General features: G+C 34.2%; 1 protein-coding gene across 1 annotated transcript in view; it reads left to right on the plus strand.

Moving 5' to 3' along the window:
• The window catches only part of PEX3 (peroxisomal biogenesis factor 3), a 34,476-nt gene extending 17,908 nt beyond the window's left edge, over positions 1-16,568 (plus strand). Inside the window, exons 4-12 of the mRNA XM_045810088.2 lie at positions 668-711; positions 2,102-2,226; positions 2,512-2,578; positions 2,686-2,740; positions 3,287-3,455; positions 6,008-6,078; positions 8,560-8,682; positions 13,139-13,235; positions 15,744-16,568. Coding sequence (XP_045666044.1) covers positions 668-711; positions 2,102-2,226; positions 2,512-2,578; positions 2,686-2,740; positions 3,287-3,455; positions 6,008-6,078; positions 8,560-8,682; positions 13,139-13,235; positions 15,744-15,827 — 835 coding nt within the window. The 3' untranslated portion in view covers positions 15,828-16,568. The remainder of the gene's footprint in view (positions 1-667; positions 712-2,101; positions 2,227-2,511; positions 2,579-2,685; positions 2,741-3,286; positions 3,456-6,007; positions 6,079-8,559; positions 8,683-13,138; positions 13,236-15,743) is intronic.
• Positions 16,569-17,045: the final 477 nt, after the last annotated feature.

Consider the following 17,045-nt stretch of genomic DNA (forward strand, 5'->3'; position numbering starts at 1 on the left):
TATATATTTAAATTCTTATGTTTGTAACGATACTTTAAAACAAAAAATACTTTTATTATTTCTCTTTGAAGACATGTTTCATTATTTGTGAAACAGTAAATGAAGGAAAGAAATAAACATTTTTCTTGATTTTCCTGTATGATTTTACTATATGTGTGTGTGTGTGTGTATTTTTTTTTTACAGCATATATACACATACGTACACATGCTCAGAGGAAGGATAAAAACCAGAAGGATATATACCAATACACTAGTGAAAATGGTTAGGTTTTTTTTTTTTTTTTAAGATTCTATTTATTTATTTGAGAGAGAGAGGCAGAGAGAGCAAGTATGACCAGGGGGAAGAGGCAGAGGGAAAAGGAGAAGCAGACTCCCCTCTGAGCAGGGAGCCCCATGCCGGGCTCTATCCCAGGACCCTGAGATCATGACCTGGGCTTTAAGCAGACACTTTGAGCCACTCAGGCACCCTGCGAAAATGGTTGTTATCTTTCGTTACTGAAATTACAATTGCTTTTTTACTATATGTACTATATTTTGTGGGCTTTTGTTTTCTATAGTTCCTATAGTTATCCTGTAATAAAATATAATTAATTAGAAAGATATAAAGTTCTAAGTTTTCTATTAGATTTCTAATAGATCATTACTATTCTCATATTTTCTTCTTTAGGCCTTCAAACAAGTTGGAAATATGGGAGGATCTGAAGATAATAAGTAAGTCTACCTACTTTATGTGACAGCACATCTTTGAAATATTTATAAAGGGAAATTTTTATACTCCATTGTGGGGATGACTCTTTTTTACCTCATAAAGTTGTTGTCTGCATTAAATAATTCTCAAAAAGCAAGTTGATCAATATCTGGTCCTAGAAAGTATTCAGGAAATATTACTGGTGGTGGTAGTATTACTCTTGTTGTTATGATATGTAAACCTATCCTAGACCACATATGCCTACATTGGGTACTGATGCATGCAATATTATGCTTTTTTTAGAGAGAGTGCACGAGGAGACAGGGAGGGGCATAGTATACAGTGTATACAGAGTATACACACAGGTCTGAGAACTTCATACTACCAACTATTCCTACATTTTCCCATCCATTCATCTGACCCTTAGCAACTAAATCATGCTTAAGCTTTGCCTATTTAAAAATAAATTAAACCTTTATAGTACCCTATATTTCAGCCACCCCTTATATAATACCAAAGACTTCTACATTCCCTTTTCTTCCCTCCCACTCATTCCTTGACACCCTATAGCCTGGCTCCTACTTCTGTGTCTCCACCCAAATATATCTTACAAGCACCAGTAGTGACTTCTGTGTTAGTAAATCCACTGGACATTTTCCTCCTCCTAGACCTCTTTTTTTTTTTTTTTTTTAAGATTTATTTGACAGAGACAGCCAGCGAGAGAGGGAACACAAGCAAGGGGAGTGGGAGAGGAAGAAGCAGGCTCCCAGTGGAACAGGGAGCCCAATGTGGGGCTCGATCCCAGAACGCTGGGATCACACCCTGAGCTGAAGGCAGACGCCTAACGACTTCACCACCCAGGCGCCCCTCCTCCTAGACCTCTTGGCAACATTCAGCACCTTTACTTTCTCCTCCGTTTTGAACACTCTGTCCCAGGCTGCTGTGAAACCTAGTCTCTGGGTGTCCCCCATCTGTACCTTTCTCTAGCCCTTAAATGGGCTCAGCCTCCTTTACCTGCCATTACAAGCTGGAGTTCTTCCATGCTCAGCCCTCTATTCTTAACTCTCAGCTAGCTTCCTGGACAGCTCAGAGTTCTGAGGCTGCAGATCTCAGTGTTTCTCAGTCCTTTTGTGTTCTCCTTTCTAAGCTAATAATATATAACCCTTTACTCAATATACTGGTTATTGCTTTTATTGGTTATTTCAGTTAAGAGATCATACCTAATTTACATTAAACAAGTTATAAGGAAATAGACTATGAATATTTTGAATTGATATATTTTTGTACTTGAAACAGTTACAAATGTATTTTTTAAAGTCATCTTGTAAAAAAAATAATAACCATAGGGATAGTTTGTGATTTTACATATTTGTTTTAATAATAGTACCAAATGGTTTTCTTCTCTCTGTGAAGGTTTCACAAGAAGTATCGTAGCAGTATACAGTACTTGTATGCTGGTGGTTCTTTTGCGAGTCCAGTTAAACATAATTGGTGGATATATTTACCTGGATAACGCAGCAGTTGGCAAAAATGGCACTGTAAGTTTCATAGACTTACATAGATATTGCCTTTTCAAGATTTAACTGAATTTAACTGAATATTACTTATCCTGATAATTTCTATAAAATAAATATCTTTATATTTCACACGATTATAAACTTCCAGCATTGTTTTTCATATTTTGAAACTAGACTGTTATGTTAAAAGAATATTATTTTTCCTATCATTTCAGGTCCTGAAAAATATCAGTTCAAGTTATACTGAAAATATTATTTATTTACTAATAATATTAGATAATTTAACCTTATTTCTATTTTGTACAGACAGTTCTTGCTCCCCCAGATGTTCAACAGCAATATTTATCAAGTATTCAGCACCTTCTGGGAGATGGTAAGATTCTTATTTGTGACCTGGAAACTAATTTTAATTTGTTCATTGTTATTATTGAGGAATTCAAAAAGTGAACAAGGCTTTTATGTTTGTTTTTCCTTTAACAGGCCTGACAGAATTGATCACGGTCATTAAACAAGCTGTGCAGAAGATTTTAGGAAGGTAAGGCGTTTTGCTTTGGCTTCTCTGACTTCCTGATTCTGGTGAATAAAAGAAAAATTAGAATTGTTCTAGTGAAGCTGGTGATTTAACAAATGGTAGTTTGTGAAATTCTTTGTAACCTTATACAAACACAGCCCTGAGATACTGCATTGTGAATCCATTTTCTGCATTAGTGCCAACCTTTTGATACTAAGGGAAAAGATTTAATGTTTCATTGTTTATTGATTGACTTCCAAACAAACCAGAAATATTTGGGTCATAACATAAAACACCTACTTTAAAATCTGCCTCTGAGCCTTTTATCTTCCATTTATATTAGTAGGGTCTATAATTACAGTGGGAATTTTCTTGTGAAATCTGCAGCAAGACTTGATGTGGCTCTCTAAGGATGACACTTAAGTGATGGCTGATTTCTTAATCTCCAGCTGATTTCATTCAGCAGTTTCAGGTTTGACTGGATCTCAGAGTAATCTGTTAAGAAAAGAGTGTGTATAGGATGTGTTGTATAGTTTCAATTTATCCCGATTCCCTTTTCTCTGTTTCTAGCGTTTCTCTTAAACATTCTTTGTCCCTTTTGGACTTGGAGCAAAAACTAAAAGAAATCAGAAATCTAGTTGAGCAGCATAAATCATCTTCTTGGATTAATAAAGATGGATCCAAATCTTTATTATGCCATTATATGATGCCAGATGAAGAAACTCCATTAGCAGTTCAGGTGATTAATTCATAACCATTTAACCAAACCAGTTACTCTCTATTTTTAAAATTTTTTACTATCTCTTGTAATTTAGATTTCTGAGGCTCTTGAAAGGTAAGTGATTAAAAGGCCTGTATTCCAATAACTTAAATAAAACTTCATTAATTTAGAAAACAAACAGCAATTATGACTGATTTCTAATTAGCAACATAATTTTAGATACTCAGCAAATTTTTATTGAGTATTAGTTATGTGAAAGACACTGTGATGTATGTGACTCATATATAAATGAATAAGACATGTTAATTATATTTGGGGGAACTCAGGAGATAAATTCAGTTTATGTGGCTAAACCGTATTTATATGTGATCAAGTAGCAAAAGATAGAGCAGATAGCTGGGGCAAGATCATGAAGAGCTTTATATGTCAAGATAAAGAGTCTGAACTTCAATTTATAGAAAAAGATAAATTTTAACCAGGCTAGTACCACAGTTACACAATCTGCTTTTTTTTTTTCTTTTAAAGATTTTATTTATTTATTCAGCAGAGATAGAGACAGCCAGCGAGAGAGGGAACACAAGCAGGGGGAGTGGGAGAGGAAGAAGGCTCATAGTGGAGGAGCCTGATGTGGGGCTCGATCCCTTAATGCCGGGATCACGCCCTGAGCCGAAGGCAGACGCTTAACCTCTGTGCCACCCAGGTGCCCAACAATTACACAATCTGCTTTTTAAAATAAATCAATAAGGATAGTATCAAAATGAACTAAAGGAAATTCTAGTCATCCAGTTGAGAAACAAAGAAGGTCTAATCTAACAGTTATCAGCTGTGGTGTTGCTCCACACTGGTGTGTCCTGGGCAGTTGTTATTTAAATTATTAAGAATTAGAAAATGTTGGAGTGCCTGGCTGACTCAGTCAGTGGAACATGCAGCTCCTGATCTCAGGTTATGAGTTTGAGCCCCACGTTGGGTGTAGAGATAACTTAAATAAATAAACTTAAAAAAAAAAAAGAATAAGAAAAATGTCAAAGATTGCAGTTATATACCTCATCTTACTGTTTTTTTTTCACACGTAACCGGGTTATACACATTCTTTATAGTTAAGAGAAGAATATCTCACTTGACAACTGGAGAAGCCTTAAACCAAAGAGGCTCCTAAGCCATACCTTATCCTAGAGGCCCCATTAGAACAAACACTACAATGGTTTTCATTGCCTGCTGTATTTCCACCCCAAAGATAGACCTGTTTGGGTGTCCAGAGACCGTGCCTTCATGAGTAGGCCAAAAAATGGTTGCAGCCATTTAAGGGAACCCCATGACCTGCAGGGTGGAGGCTAAACTGAACAAGCAGAATAGATAGAACGTAATTAATGAAAGAAACAGGAGAAAACTTACTTACAAATTCTAATCTCAAGGAGATGCAATAAGAGGATTAAAAAAACTTTCTGGAATGATAAAACAGTTTCCAAATTTTAAAATTCAACAGTGGAACTAAAAAATAAAATGATTCAAAAAACAGGTAAAGGAAAGAGTGACAGATCTGATCTTACCTGAACTGAATTAAACCCTGAAACTTTAGGTTGAAAGGACACACAGAGTCCCAGACTAGACTTGATGAAAAAAGACACACAGATTTTGATAAAATGTCCTACCAATTAAAGAACGAAAAAAAAAAAATCCCAGGCCTCTGGAACCTCAAAGGACTATCTTTTTCTTTGTAAATATATTCTAGAAATGTGTTCAAGAGGGGCCAAATAAATAAGGATCTTACAAAATATAATTTTACTTTGACTCATTTTTTTAGTGTAGTTGACACACAATGTTACATTAGTTTCATGTGTACAAAATAGTAATTCCACAAACTTATACATTATGCTCTGTTCGCCAAAAGTGTAACTATCATCTCCATACATCCCTATTATAATATCATTGACTATATTCTTATGCTGTGTTTTTCATTCTCATGACTGACTTATTCCATAACTGGAAGCCTTTATCTCCCACTCCCCTTCACCCATTTTGCCCAGCCCCTCTCCACCTTCCCCTCTGCAACCATCAGTTTGTTCTCTATATTTATAGGTCTCATTCTTCTTTTTGTTTTATTCATTTCTTTGTGTTCTGCATATGAGTGAAATCATATGGTATTTTTTTTCTTATTTCCGTTAGCATAATACCCTCTATGTCCATCTATGTTGTCTTAAACGGTACAATCTCATCCTTTTTTATGGCTCTGTAATATTCCCTTGTGTGTATATATAGAAATATTATATGAGCCAATAATTCCACTATTGGGTATTTATTCAAAAAAACCAAAAACACTAATTTTATATATGCACTCCTATGTGTATTGCAACATTATTTACAATAACTAAGATTCTGATTCATGTTTTAAATAGTACTTACCTGTACATATGAACTTTTACAGTTTGAGTTTTAAAAACTCATTTCTTGATTGTTGATAAAACATAGATTTGTAGATTTCCTGAACTCTTGGGGTTTTTTAATATGATTAGTTTCATCATAACTGTGTGCTAACATTTGAAACCCTAAAGTATAGCATTTTAATTTCACAGGCCTGCGGGCTTTCTCCTAGAGATGTTACCACTATTAAACTACTCAATGAAACTAGAGACATGTTGGAAAGGTATGTATACTGCATGTAATAGAAAACATGTGTTTCTATTTTGAATGTACTTATGACTGGGTTTTTTTGCTTTTCTTAAACAACATATGTAGCATAGTATCTTGTTAAAATTACATTTTGAATCTGTTCCCCTGTCTTTAGGTAGGATTTCCTACCTAAACTAGTGTTTCTTTTATTAAGGTGATGAGAGAAACAGATTTTTTTCAAGATGCCCATGCCTTCCTCAACCTACTTCCTTAGCCTAGAGATTCTGAAATACTGGTTGAAGGACCTGAAGACAGTTAGCATTTATATTTTGAGAAAAGCTCTCAGGGGTCATTCTGTTATACCCAGTGTGTTTGTAAAAGTTCAACAACTAGCTCTGTAAAACAAACAAACCAGAAACTGAATTTGTAGCTGCAGCGGTTCTGACTACCAACTTGAAATTACTTGATACTGACTTGAGGAGTTGGGGAGAAATGCACTTTCGAGCCAGAGGTCGCCAGCTCCAGCAAATCCTCATGTATACCACATACACACATACTCGATGTGTGTATACTCCCCCCCCACACACACATACATACTCAGTTTTGAGATCTACTCCCCCTGATCCTCTCAGGATAGACTATATAATGTCCCTAAAACTTTGAGTGATAAAAATTTTACATCTTCCCTAAACTGAGTATTACTGTTTTAAGTCACCCAGAAGACAACCAGGGTGTTAAAAAATGGAGAAAGCACCAAGACTATGCATTAGAAGACTTGAAGACCTAGCTTCAAGTTTGCCTTTCCTGTTAATTAGCTGTTCAACATTGGCTGAGCCAATGTTGAGGTAGTTTTATCATTGTAGAATCTGAGTAGTAATACCAGTCTTACGCACTTTATCTTAAGTGGTTAAAATATCAAAGTTTCTTTCATCCTAAACATAATTTAGGACCATTTTCTCTAGTTGTGTTTTCTGAGGAAATTATATCCTCTGCTTATAAGATATTTTCATGATCATGACAAAAATCAGCAAATTTAAAGGTTAACTCAGCTACCGAATCTACTATCTGAATTCATCAAGTTCTAGTCTCTTGACTTTCTACAATAGCCAGCTCCACGTTTTTTCTTACTCGGATTCCCACCAGATCACTCCACAGTGTTCTAGAAAAGGTCATCAATGATCTCTTGTGAAATCTAGTCAACCTGCAACGTTCATCTTACCGGGCCTTTCTCTGAGAATTAACACTGTTGATCAAGCCTTTCTTAAAATTCTTTTCTCAAGTGGCTTCCATGACAGTGTAATCTCCTAATTTCTCTCCACGTTCTCAGATTATTTCTTCTTAGTTTCCCCTATGTCCATCTTTCTTATAAACATTAGTTTTCTAAGGTATTTGTTCTCATTTCATCCTCAGCTGTCCCAAACAATTTCATATTCCCCCATTGCTTTAACCACTGTCTGTATGCTAATAATTCCCAAATGTATAGCCCCTAGCCTAACATTCCCATGAGCTTGAGAGTTCCAGATGTCAAATATCAAACTAATCTGTTCAACTAGGTATTTTCTAACTTTATAGCACATATATATTATTCTTTTTATCAAAGAGGTTTTGGGGCTCCTGGGTGGCTCAGTAAGTTAGGCATCCAACTCTTGATCTTGGCTCTTGGCTATCCTTTTTGGATAGAGGATATCAGAGTTGTAACTTCAGGCCCCACACTGGGCTCCACACTGGGCATGGAACCTACTTAAAAAAAAAAAAAAAAGAGGTTTTGTGAGATATTTACATGGTGTAACAAAAAGAGCTTGAACTTTAAGATCAAAAAGACCTAGGTTCAAATTCTAGCTCTCCCATTTACTAGTTACTTTGGACAAATTTCTTCATCTCTAAGTGTCCAGTTTCTCATCCATACATGATAATAAAAGTTTCTGTCTCACTGAGATGTCATGACAGAGGATGTAAAGCAAACCAATATCTGTGACTGTAAGATGATTCCTCTTCAAGAGTTTCCTAAAGAGTGGTGCCTGGTGGCTCAGTCAGTTAAGCATCTGCCTTCAGCTCGGGTCCTGATCTCAGGTCCCTGGGATCAAGCTCCACATTGGGCTCTCTGCTCAGCGGGAAGCCCACTTCTCCTTCTTCCTCTGCCTGTTCCTCCCCCTGCTCCTGTGCTCACTCGCTCTGTCAAATAAATAAATAAAATCTTCTTTAAAAAAGTTTCCTGAAGAAAAGTAATACTGTTACTGATATTTTTGAAAACACATTGTACAAAGTGCTGGATGATATAAGAAGATCTTGCAAAATGGATGAAAATTCTCACTGTGTTATGCTAAATAATAAGCTCACTTCTTATGCCTAATTGTTAAAGATTAACTCCTTGATATACTCTTAAAATGTTTTAGGCTATAAAAAGTAGGTTGTGACTAGAAATGTTGGTGGCTGCCAAAGATAACAACATAGTTACTGAATTTATTTCCTTTTCCATTGAGAATCTAAAGTAATTTTTCCTTCTTATTTTGTATAGTCCAGATTTTAGTACAGTTTTGAATACATGTTTAAACCGAGGTTTTAGCAGACTGCTAGACAATATGGCTGAGTTCTTTCGACCTACCGAACAGGACCTTCAACGCAGCAACTCCATGAGTAGGTAAGATGACAAAAAATGTTATGTGTGTAATGAATAATAAAAGAGAGCTTTGGATATGTTTATTTTTTGTTCCAGGTAATAAAAAAAATCTTAGAGGATAAATTTGATTGGCCATTTGTCAACAAATTAAACTGTCTTAAGCCAACGACTCCACAGAATGACTCCTTCTGGATTCAATATTAAAAATTTCATTTCTTCCCCAAATTTTGCCACTATATGGAAATAAGCTGTGAAACTACCTTTCTGTAAACCAAATTCCAGTCCTTGGGTTTTTTTTTAATTCTTTAGAATATAAAACTGAAAATGTATTTAATTACTATAAGCCATAATTGGCCCACATAATTCAATAGTTTGGTCATTATAATAACCAGGCATTCTTGTTGTAAATTCCCATTTGATGAATTATCTCTTACTTCTACAACTATATAGTGTATTCATTTTTAGCTCTTATTGTAGGATTGGGAGTATTTAGTTAGTGCACTTGTTAGTAATTTTAATCATAACTATTTCTAAGTCATACATTCATACTGCTGAAATGTATCATATGTTTTATTATATCCTTATCTCAACATGAATATTTTGGATCTCCTAGTAGAATTTATAACTCTTTAATAACCTGTTTTGTAGTTTTTTATATTAAACTCAGAAAATAATAAATACTAAACCAATGTTAACTGACTATAAACTAGTCCATTAAAATGAAGAGAAACAGTAAGTGATATGCAGTATGTATGTGCAATATCCAATTTAATTCTTAAATACATAGGGCAAGAAATTATTAACTCATTCTCTGGAACCCTTCTTTATTTAAAAAGAATAATTTGCAATTAACATTGAGGACTTGGAATATTTAGAGCAATAACATTTATTTTCTTAAACAATTTAAATATCATCTTTTTTTGGATTTCTTTAAGTTATACAAAAATAAGTTTCAGTCCCTATATACTCCCTAAATGAAGGTGCTCCAATTACTTCACTATAATCTCCACGTAGCACGGTGTTAGTTATTTCCTGAGTAGTGATAAAGAATTGTAGTTGTTTTAACAAAAATACTTGACCTTGTACCCTAAAGAATTACAAAAATTTTGTTATAACCACATCAGCCATTGATGGTCTTCCTTTTTGAACTCCTACAGTACTCCCTACTTACTTTCCTATACAACCCACATTTTTCACCTAGAACTGGAATTGTAGTCCTGTTATATTTTAAGCCTCTTCTCAAAGTCAGAGACTATCTAATGCCCTTTCATATTTCATTACACACACTAGGTATTTAGTAGGTATTTCCTGTCTTAAGTTTTTTCTCTTCTGTATTGGTTATCAACTTCATACTCCATGATTCAATGCTAGAAATATTTCCATCATGCCGTGTGTTATTCCTTTTATTTAAAATGTAGTGAAAGTTCTAGCCATCACAGTAAGTCAAGAAAAAAGATCTTCGGTTATTGGCAAAGAGACAAAAAGGCTCTAGAACCCTCAAGAGAATCAACTGGAAAGTGATGCTAACTAATACAAGCTCAAATTATATATATATATATATATATATATATATATATATATATTCCTGTATATACTATATATATAACATGCACATAATATATAGTATTCAAGAAACTATTGAAAAAGTAAGCAATAAATATACTTTCCTTATAAAACATATAAGTTGAAATTATTAGAATAATATGTTACTCATAGTAGATAAACCAATGGAATAGGATGTAAAATCCAGAAACAGGGTCTAAAATATACAGGAAATTAGTACATCATGAAGGTGAGGAAGAGATGTATTATTTAGTAAATGATAAGACAGATTAGTCATTTTACAACAACTAATGTAAAATAATAATAAAGTTAGACCTTCTGTACCACACACATAGCCAAAAAAATCCAGGAGGTTTAAACAATAAGAACAAACGAACAGATGAATATTTGTCAGAGTTCAAGATGGAGAAAGTCTAGGAATGAAAGTAGAGAACTTTACGAAAGAAAGTGATAGGTTTGGCTGTAAAATGTAAGACTTACAGATCAAACAAGCTTTATTAGCTTTATAATTGGTATTAAATGCAAATGATATGTTGGGAGAAATGTTTGCAAACTGTATATATTATACAAAGAGGTTAACAGCATTATGGACACATTAGTTAAGGAAGGAAACATCCAAAGAAAGAAATGGTCAGAGACACAAACAGATAACTAAGAAAAGAGAAGTAGAAGTGCCAGTTTTTCCATTCATCTAGCATATTTGTTGTACACCTACTATGTATCAGGCACTGTACTAGGTCTCTGTCTTCATGGATCTTACAACAGAAGAGAAATAGACAATAAACATAATTGTACAAACTGTGGTAAGTGTTAAAAGGAAAAAAACACTGATAAAAGTATTGAACAAAAGTATTTGAACAAACATGGAAAGTCAAGCAGCTTCCTTGAGGCAATAATTTGAACTGAGAACTAAAAGATGAGCATCTATTAAATACAGCCTTGGACTGGCGTGGGGCAGTTGACTTTTAGAACAGAAGCCACAGGGCAAAGACTTTGAAAAGGGGAGGACCATGGTACACTTGAGGACCTGGAAGAAGCTGGTGTGACAGCTGAACAGCTGGAACTAGGAAAAGGGGGAGTGTGAGATCAAGTTGGAGAATTGAGCACATACAGATTATGGTTGTCAGCTTGAGAGTGCTGGGGAACCACTAGAGAAGTGGCAGGAGAGTTACACGATGGGATTTATATTGTAGGGTCACTTGGATTGCTCTGTGGAGAAGGAATTGGAAAAGGAGAATTGGGGTGGGATATAGCAGTGGATGAACAAAGAATTGTATTAATTGATTCAGGAAGTATGCATTGAGCACATACTGTCCACTAGGCCTTTTACTAAGTACTGGGATAATACAGTGAGTAAAACAGTGGTACCTAACCTCACAGACCTTGTATGATAGTGGCGTATTCAGTTTCTGTTGAAGAAAAATTAATGTACAAAGAGAGACATCAAACAAGTAAACAAAAACTTGACAGATTTTGAAAAATGCTACCATAAAGGACAACAATGCGTAATCTTCTCAGGAATAAATAAATCTCTACACTCCTTTTTTCTTTTTATGCATTGCCTCAAATCTCAGCATAGCATACTGGTTAGACAACATAGCTTCAGCATTTTCATGATATTTAAAAGGAAATTTCTAGTGTAGCCTCAGGTATAAATATATGAAGTATTGCATTTAATGCAATAAACCTAAGTCTATAACCCACATACAAAAATTATTTCATCATTGTTTACAAATTGTTTCATCATTTAACAGTCATTTTATCATCCATAATCACATAAATATTTATTCACCAAAAAAAAATGATTGTTGAGCACTTACAAGTTAGAAAGTCACTGCTATAGTCCAGACAAGAGAAACTGCTTAGCCTGGATGAGGTTTGGCAATGGGGAGACGTAGGCACACTTAGGAAATACTTAGGATTGTGGAGGGATTCGATATAGTCAGGATAGAGAAGTGCCAAGTAAAGCCCAGGTCTCCTCTTGTACAGCCAGATAGATAATAGTGTCGTTCACTGGACTAGGGAGGAGAAACATTCAACATTGCTAGTAATTGAGAGAAACACAGACTAAAACTGTAAGATACCATTTTGAGCATCAGACATACCAAGATTTTTTTAAAAGCTAATGCTTGATGTAGAAAGGCATAATGGAGCAGGTTTTCTCACACACTGCTGGAGAAGTAGAGGGCATCTGCCAATATACATTATAAACCTTAAAAATATTCATAGCCTTGGGGCACCTGGGTGGCTCAGTTAAACGTCCAACTCATGATTTGGGCTCAGGTCGTGATCTCAGGGTCCTGAGACCACGCCCCACCTTAGGCTCTGCCCTCAGTGGGAATCTGCTTGGACTCTCTCTCCCTCTGTCCCTTCCCCAGTTTGCTCTCTCTCTCTCTCTCTCTCGCTCTCTCTCGTAAATAAATTAATTTAATTTAATAAAAAAAATCATACCCTTTGACCCAGTAATTCTCTGTTAATACAAAGAACCACTTAAGGAAAATTAGGCAAAAACTTAAATGCCCAGCCCCAAGGAGCTAGATCTAAATTGTCACAGCTAGAGGATGAATTAGCTTTATAATCATTAAAAACTAGATTAAAACTTTAGAAGAACATTTAATAAGATAGAAAAATGTTCATGACATAATAAAAATATAAAATAATATTGCTGGGGAGGTTATAGTCTTGTGTTTAAAAAACACACAAAACATAAATATGTATAAAAATTACTGGAAGAAATTAACTATGGTGTCAGTTACAGTTGTTATTTCTACGGGGTAGAATTATGTGTGATTTTTATTTTCTTCTTAATATGTTTCTGTGAGTATTCTTCAGTGCCTGTGTTGCACTATAATTAAAATGTTAAGTTCCTATAAGATAATTTCAGAAAATAATTATTACTATGATGATTTTTCAGTCTTTCCAGTGTCAGCCTGCCATTAGCTAAGATAATTCCAATAGTAAATGGACAGATCCATTCAGTTTGCAGTGAAACACCTAGTCATTTTGTTCAGGTAAGAAGAAAGTTTGGGGGTATTAAAAACATTGTATCTTTGGTTGTGGTTATATTTGTCTGAAATAAAATTACATTTCTCTCCTATGATATTTGTTCAAAGAAACCAAAAACTTAAAATCACACATAGAGTGTGGTAGAATGCCCCATGAGAGCAACAGTGTATCATGGCAAACTTATGAGGTTGGGAATACCTTTCTCCGTGTTTCTCCGTGTTATAGTCCAACACCAACTCGCCTGCATTTTTAGTCCACATACATTCTGGTGGTCAGTTGAACTTACTGTGTTAATGTTTTGCATTAAATTATTGGTCATAAGATTGAACTGTGAGATCAGTGATGCAGTTCCACCAATTTTGAGGAAAACTAAAAAATTTTTGTGGGAAGTAAAGCATTTTAGATTTAATATGACTATTAAGAGTTCACTAATCTCATGAAAAGCTGCATTAGACAGTATACCTATAACTCAATCCTTTCTTAGAAAAGCATTTTGGAATGCATCAAGACTGATATTGAAATAGTAACTTTGAATCCACATAGCTTTTCTTCTGAGTCACTTGCAAACTTGGATTAGAAAACTTGGTTTAGAAGACTAAAACTTGTATTAGAAGTAAAAACTCATTTGTGGGGTGCCTGGGTGGCTCAGTCAGTTAAGCCTCTAACTCATGATCTCAGCTCAGGTCTTGATCTCAGGGTCATGAGTTCAAGCCCCGTGGTGGGCTCCACACTGGGCATGGAACTACTTAAAATAAAAAAAAAAAAAGTAAAAAGTTGTTTGCAATACACCTCAATTCCAAACTACTGCAGTAATGGACAGTGAGGACACTCTAAGGCCTAAGTGTCAGGATGGCATCTTCTCAGTACCATCTGTCTCAGACAAGTTAGATTATCTTCCTTGTACTTTCTACTTGGGAATATGAAAAGCACTGAGACACTACAGATTGTGTTTCTTTTTTTCTGTGTATAATGTCATCGGTTTGTCCTTTACATGCTGTTCTCTTCAGTCTTCTGTGTCATCTTTCTCACCCGTGACAGTTAGACATTCATATTGCAGAAGGAAGAGTGAATAAGACTGATCTCATTTCACTTAAAGTTTAATTTAAGCCCAATTTCTTAATTAAAAACTTAGTTTAAATTTCTAAATCAGTGAGAGAAAAAAGGTTGCAACTTCTGGCATTAAACCTTAACTTTACGTTTCTCCACTTTCATATAAGTCTCTGGCTTTATCAGTAGCCTGTCCATCTTGGCAACAAGTGGGAAATACAGCCAATCATAATATACCACCACCAGCTTTAATCCTTAAGTAATTCATGTACTGCATTAATTAAAATCTGAATAATAACAAAAACAAAAGATTTCAATCTAATAAAAACACCATTGATATTGTTAAAGTTTTTGAGTGTGACTGTAGTTTAAACTTATATACTACACTATTGATTGACAAAGACTCCACCAGTTTTTTTAACCATAGTTTCTATGCATTAAAATGCCACATTGCCTTCAAAGAATTTAATCATGAATTTGTTGAGATCAAGACTTGTCTACAGCTCACTTGGGTTTTCTGATACTTAAGAGAGAACACAAAGGACAGTTTTACTTACTGTTTCTCTGGTGCTCACAGGGGCACTCAGCTGCTTCCGTGTCATGGATCTCTTTACAGTCTGGTGAAGCCTGTGGACCCCTTCTCAGAATAATGTCTACAAATACATGTTATAAAATACAAAGGTTTTAAAGAAAACCAATTACATACAGTTTTAAAAATGCTTTTTAAAATCAAATTTATGCAGAAGCAGTATTGCTTTTTTGTTCACACATTAAATAACAAGCTATAACAGCAGTTCATGCAGCTTCCACAACTATCATACGTGAAAATGTCTGATTTCCATTGAGGACATTGAAGACAAAGTCACAGGCCATGCTAGTACTATCACGGTTGGCAATTCCATAATTGAAAGAAATACTAGATTTTAAGGGTTAATGAAAACAAATATACAATTTTTTCTTATTTTTACATTTACAAATCTCTTAAGAGCCCTTGTTCAAAAGTGTCTATGTGCGGTTTATGTACATGTATGCAATAGTATATGACATGCTACATGTATTCTATGTTAGATCTTCTAAAAAACTAATATACCCCACAACCGCGTTATGTCAGCTTCTAGCAAAAGTACCTTTAGGTTTGTATCTTTAGTACTGTAATCATTTATTCAACAGATAATGTTATCTAGCCCTTGGCATACATAAAAGTCCATTGGAAGACTTGTTTTGGGTTTTCTTCTCAAAGTCACACTTGAATACTTTTCATACTCACCATCTTTCACGTAAGAGCCTAAACAATAAATATCTCCTAGAAGTTACTATAAGAACAAATATTCCTTTCATTAAATGATTTTCTTTTTGGCCTTAATGCTATAAAACTTAGAGCTAAATTCATTGCTCAAATTGCAGCTATGGATTCAAATTATCTATACTTCTTACAAATTGTAATGTTTTACTGTCATCTTTGCTAGGATCTGTTGATGATGGAGCAAGTGAAAGACTTTGCTGCTAATGTGTACGAAGCTTTTAGTACTCCTCAACAACTGGAGAAGTGATTTCTTTTCCTTCAAGAAAAACTACAATGGAATTCATTTACTTTTAAAAATACACTGAATAAATCAACTATATATAGGGTAATGATTTGTTACCAAAATGCCTAATAAAAATATATTCTTAATCAAAGTCTTCATTTCATAATAAAATAGATATATTTGGCATCCTAATATATTTTTTTAAAGTCACCAACAGACTAGTTTTTGTGGGCATATCTGAGTGTACACAGTGCAAATATTTGTTACACCGTGGATATTAGTTCCAAACTGACTAAAAACTAGTGTAGATACTTTTTTTAATATTATGTGAAATGTAATATACATGGACATTAATACTGAGAAAAAATCTGTTTGAGAAATAAGTGTGAAGTTTAGAAAAAATGTACTACTTAACTAATCATAAAGTTCACTGGACTGCAGGATAGATGAAGGAATCAGACTTTTCTCCAGTTACTCTTCAAAGGTATAAATTTCTTATCTTAAATAAACCTGATGAAGGACTTTTCTTTTTATGGAAATCAGTGAATTTAACAACCATGATCAGTAATTTTTTTTTGTACTATTGTTAATAATCCTTAGAAAATTAGGTATTGATTTAGAGGGTAAAATTGTGCTGATGCTGTTTACTCAACAGGTAGTATTAGCTACATAGTTTCATTCATTCTTATGTAAATAATTTTAATAACTTTGTATTGATCTTGAGACAGTAAATACCTTATTGCAATAAAATATTTTGGTAAAATATGGTTTTGTTGAATTAATACCTTACAGCCATTAATTTTTATTTGTCCTATAGCATTTTTTGCTGTTATTTTGGGAGAATATGCTAGTTTCCAAGTTATTTTAACTGGTAATATAATTGATACTTTCTTTTAACTTTTTTGTTTAGAAAAAATAAATAGCATTTCCTTCTGAAAAGAAATAATTCATTGTCTCTAGTTAAATCTATATTCTGTATTTATAAGGGTAATTAGAGCAGAAAAAATGAATCATCAGTATATTAGATACATTTTCAGTAATATAAGAATATTTTCAGTGACATCACTTTATGTTCCTCCAACATAACATATAGCTAAGTAGTAGAAGGTGCAAAATGAATTGTGAAGTCTCTTCTAAGTTGAGGCAAGGCCCAGAATCAACTGCTAAGGAGTCTTATGTCTACAGTGTTTAAAAAAAAGAAAAGAAAAAAACGTAAAAATGGTGAGGAGAGCAAATGCTTCT

This window comes from Ursus americanus, chromosome 11 (assembly GCF_024610735.1).
Source record: "Ursus americanus isolate L20-20 chromosome 11, mUrsAme1.1.p, whole genome shotgun sequence".
Lineage (NCBI taxonomy): Eukaryota > Metazoa > Chordata > Mammalia > Carnivora > Ursidae > Ursus > Ursus americanus.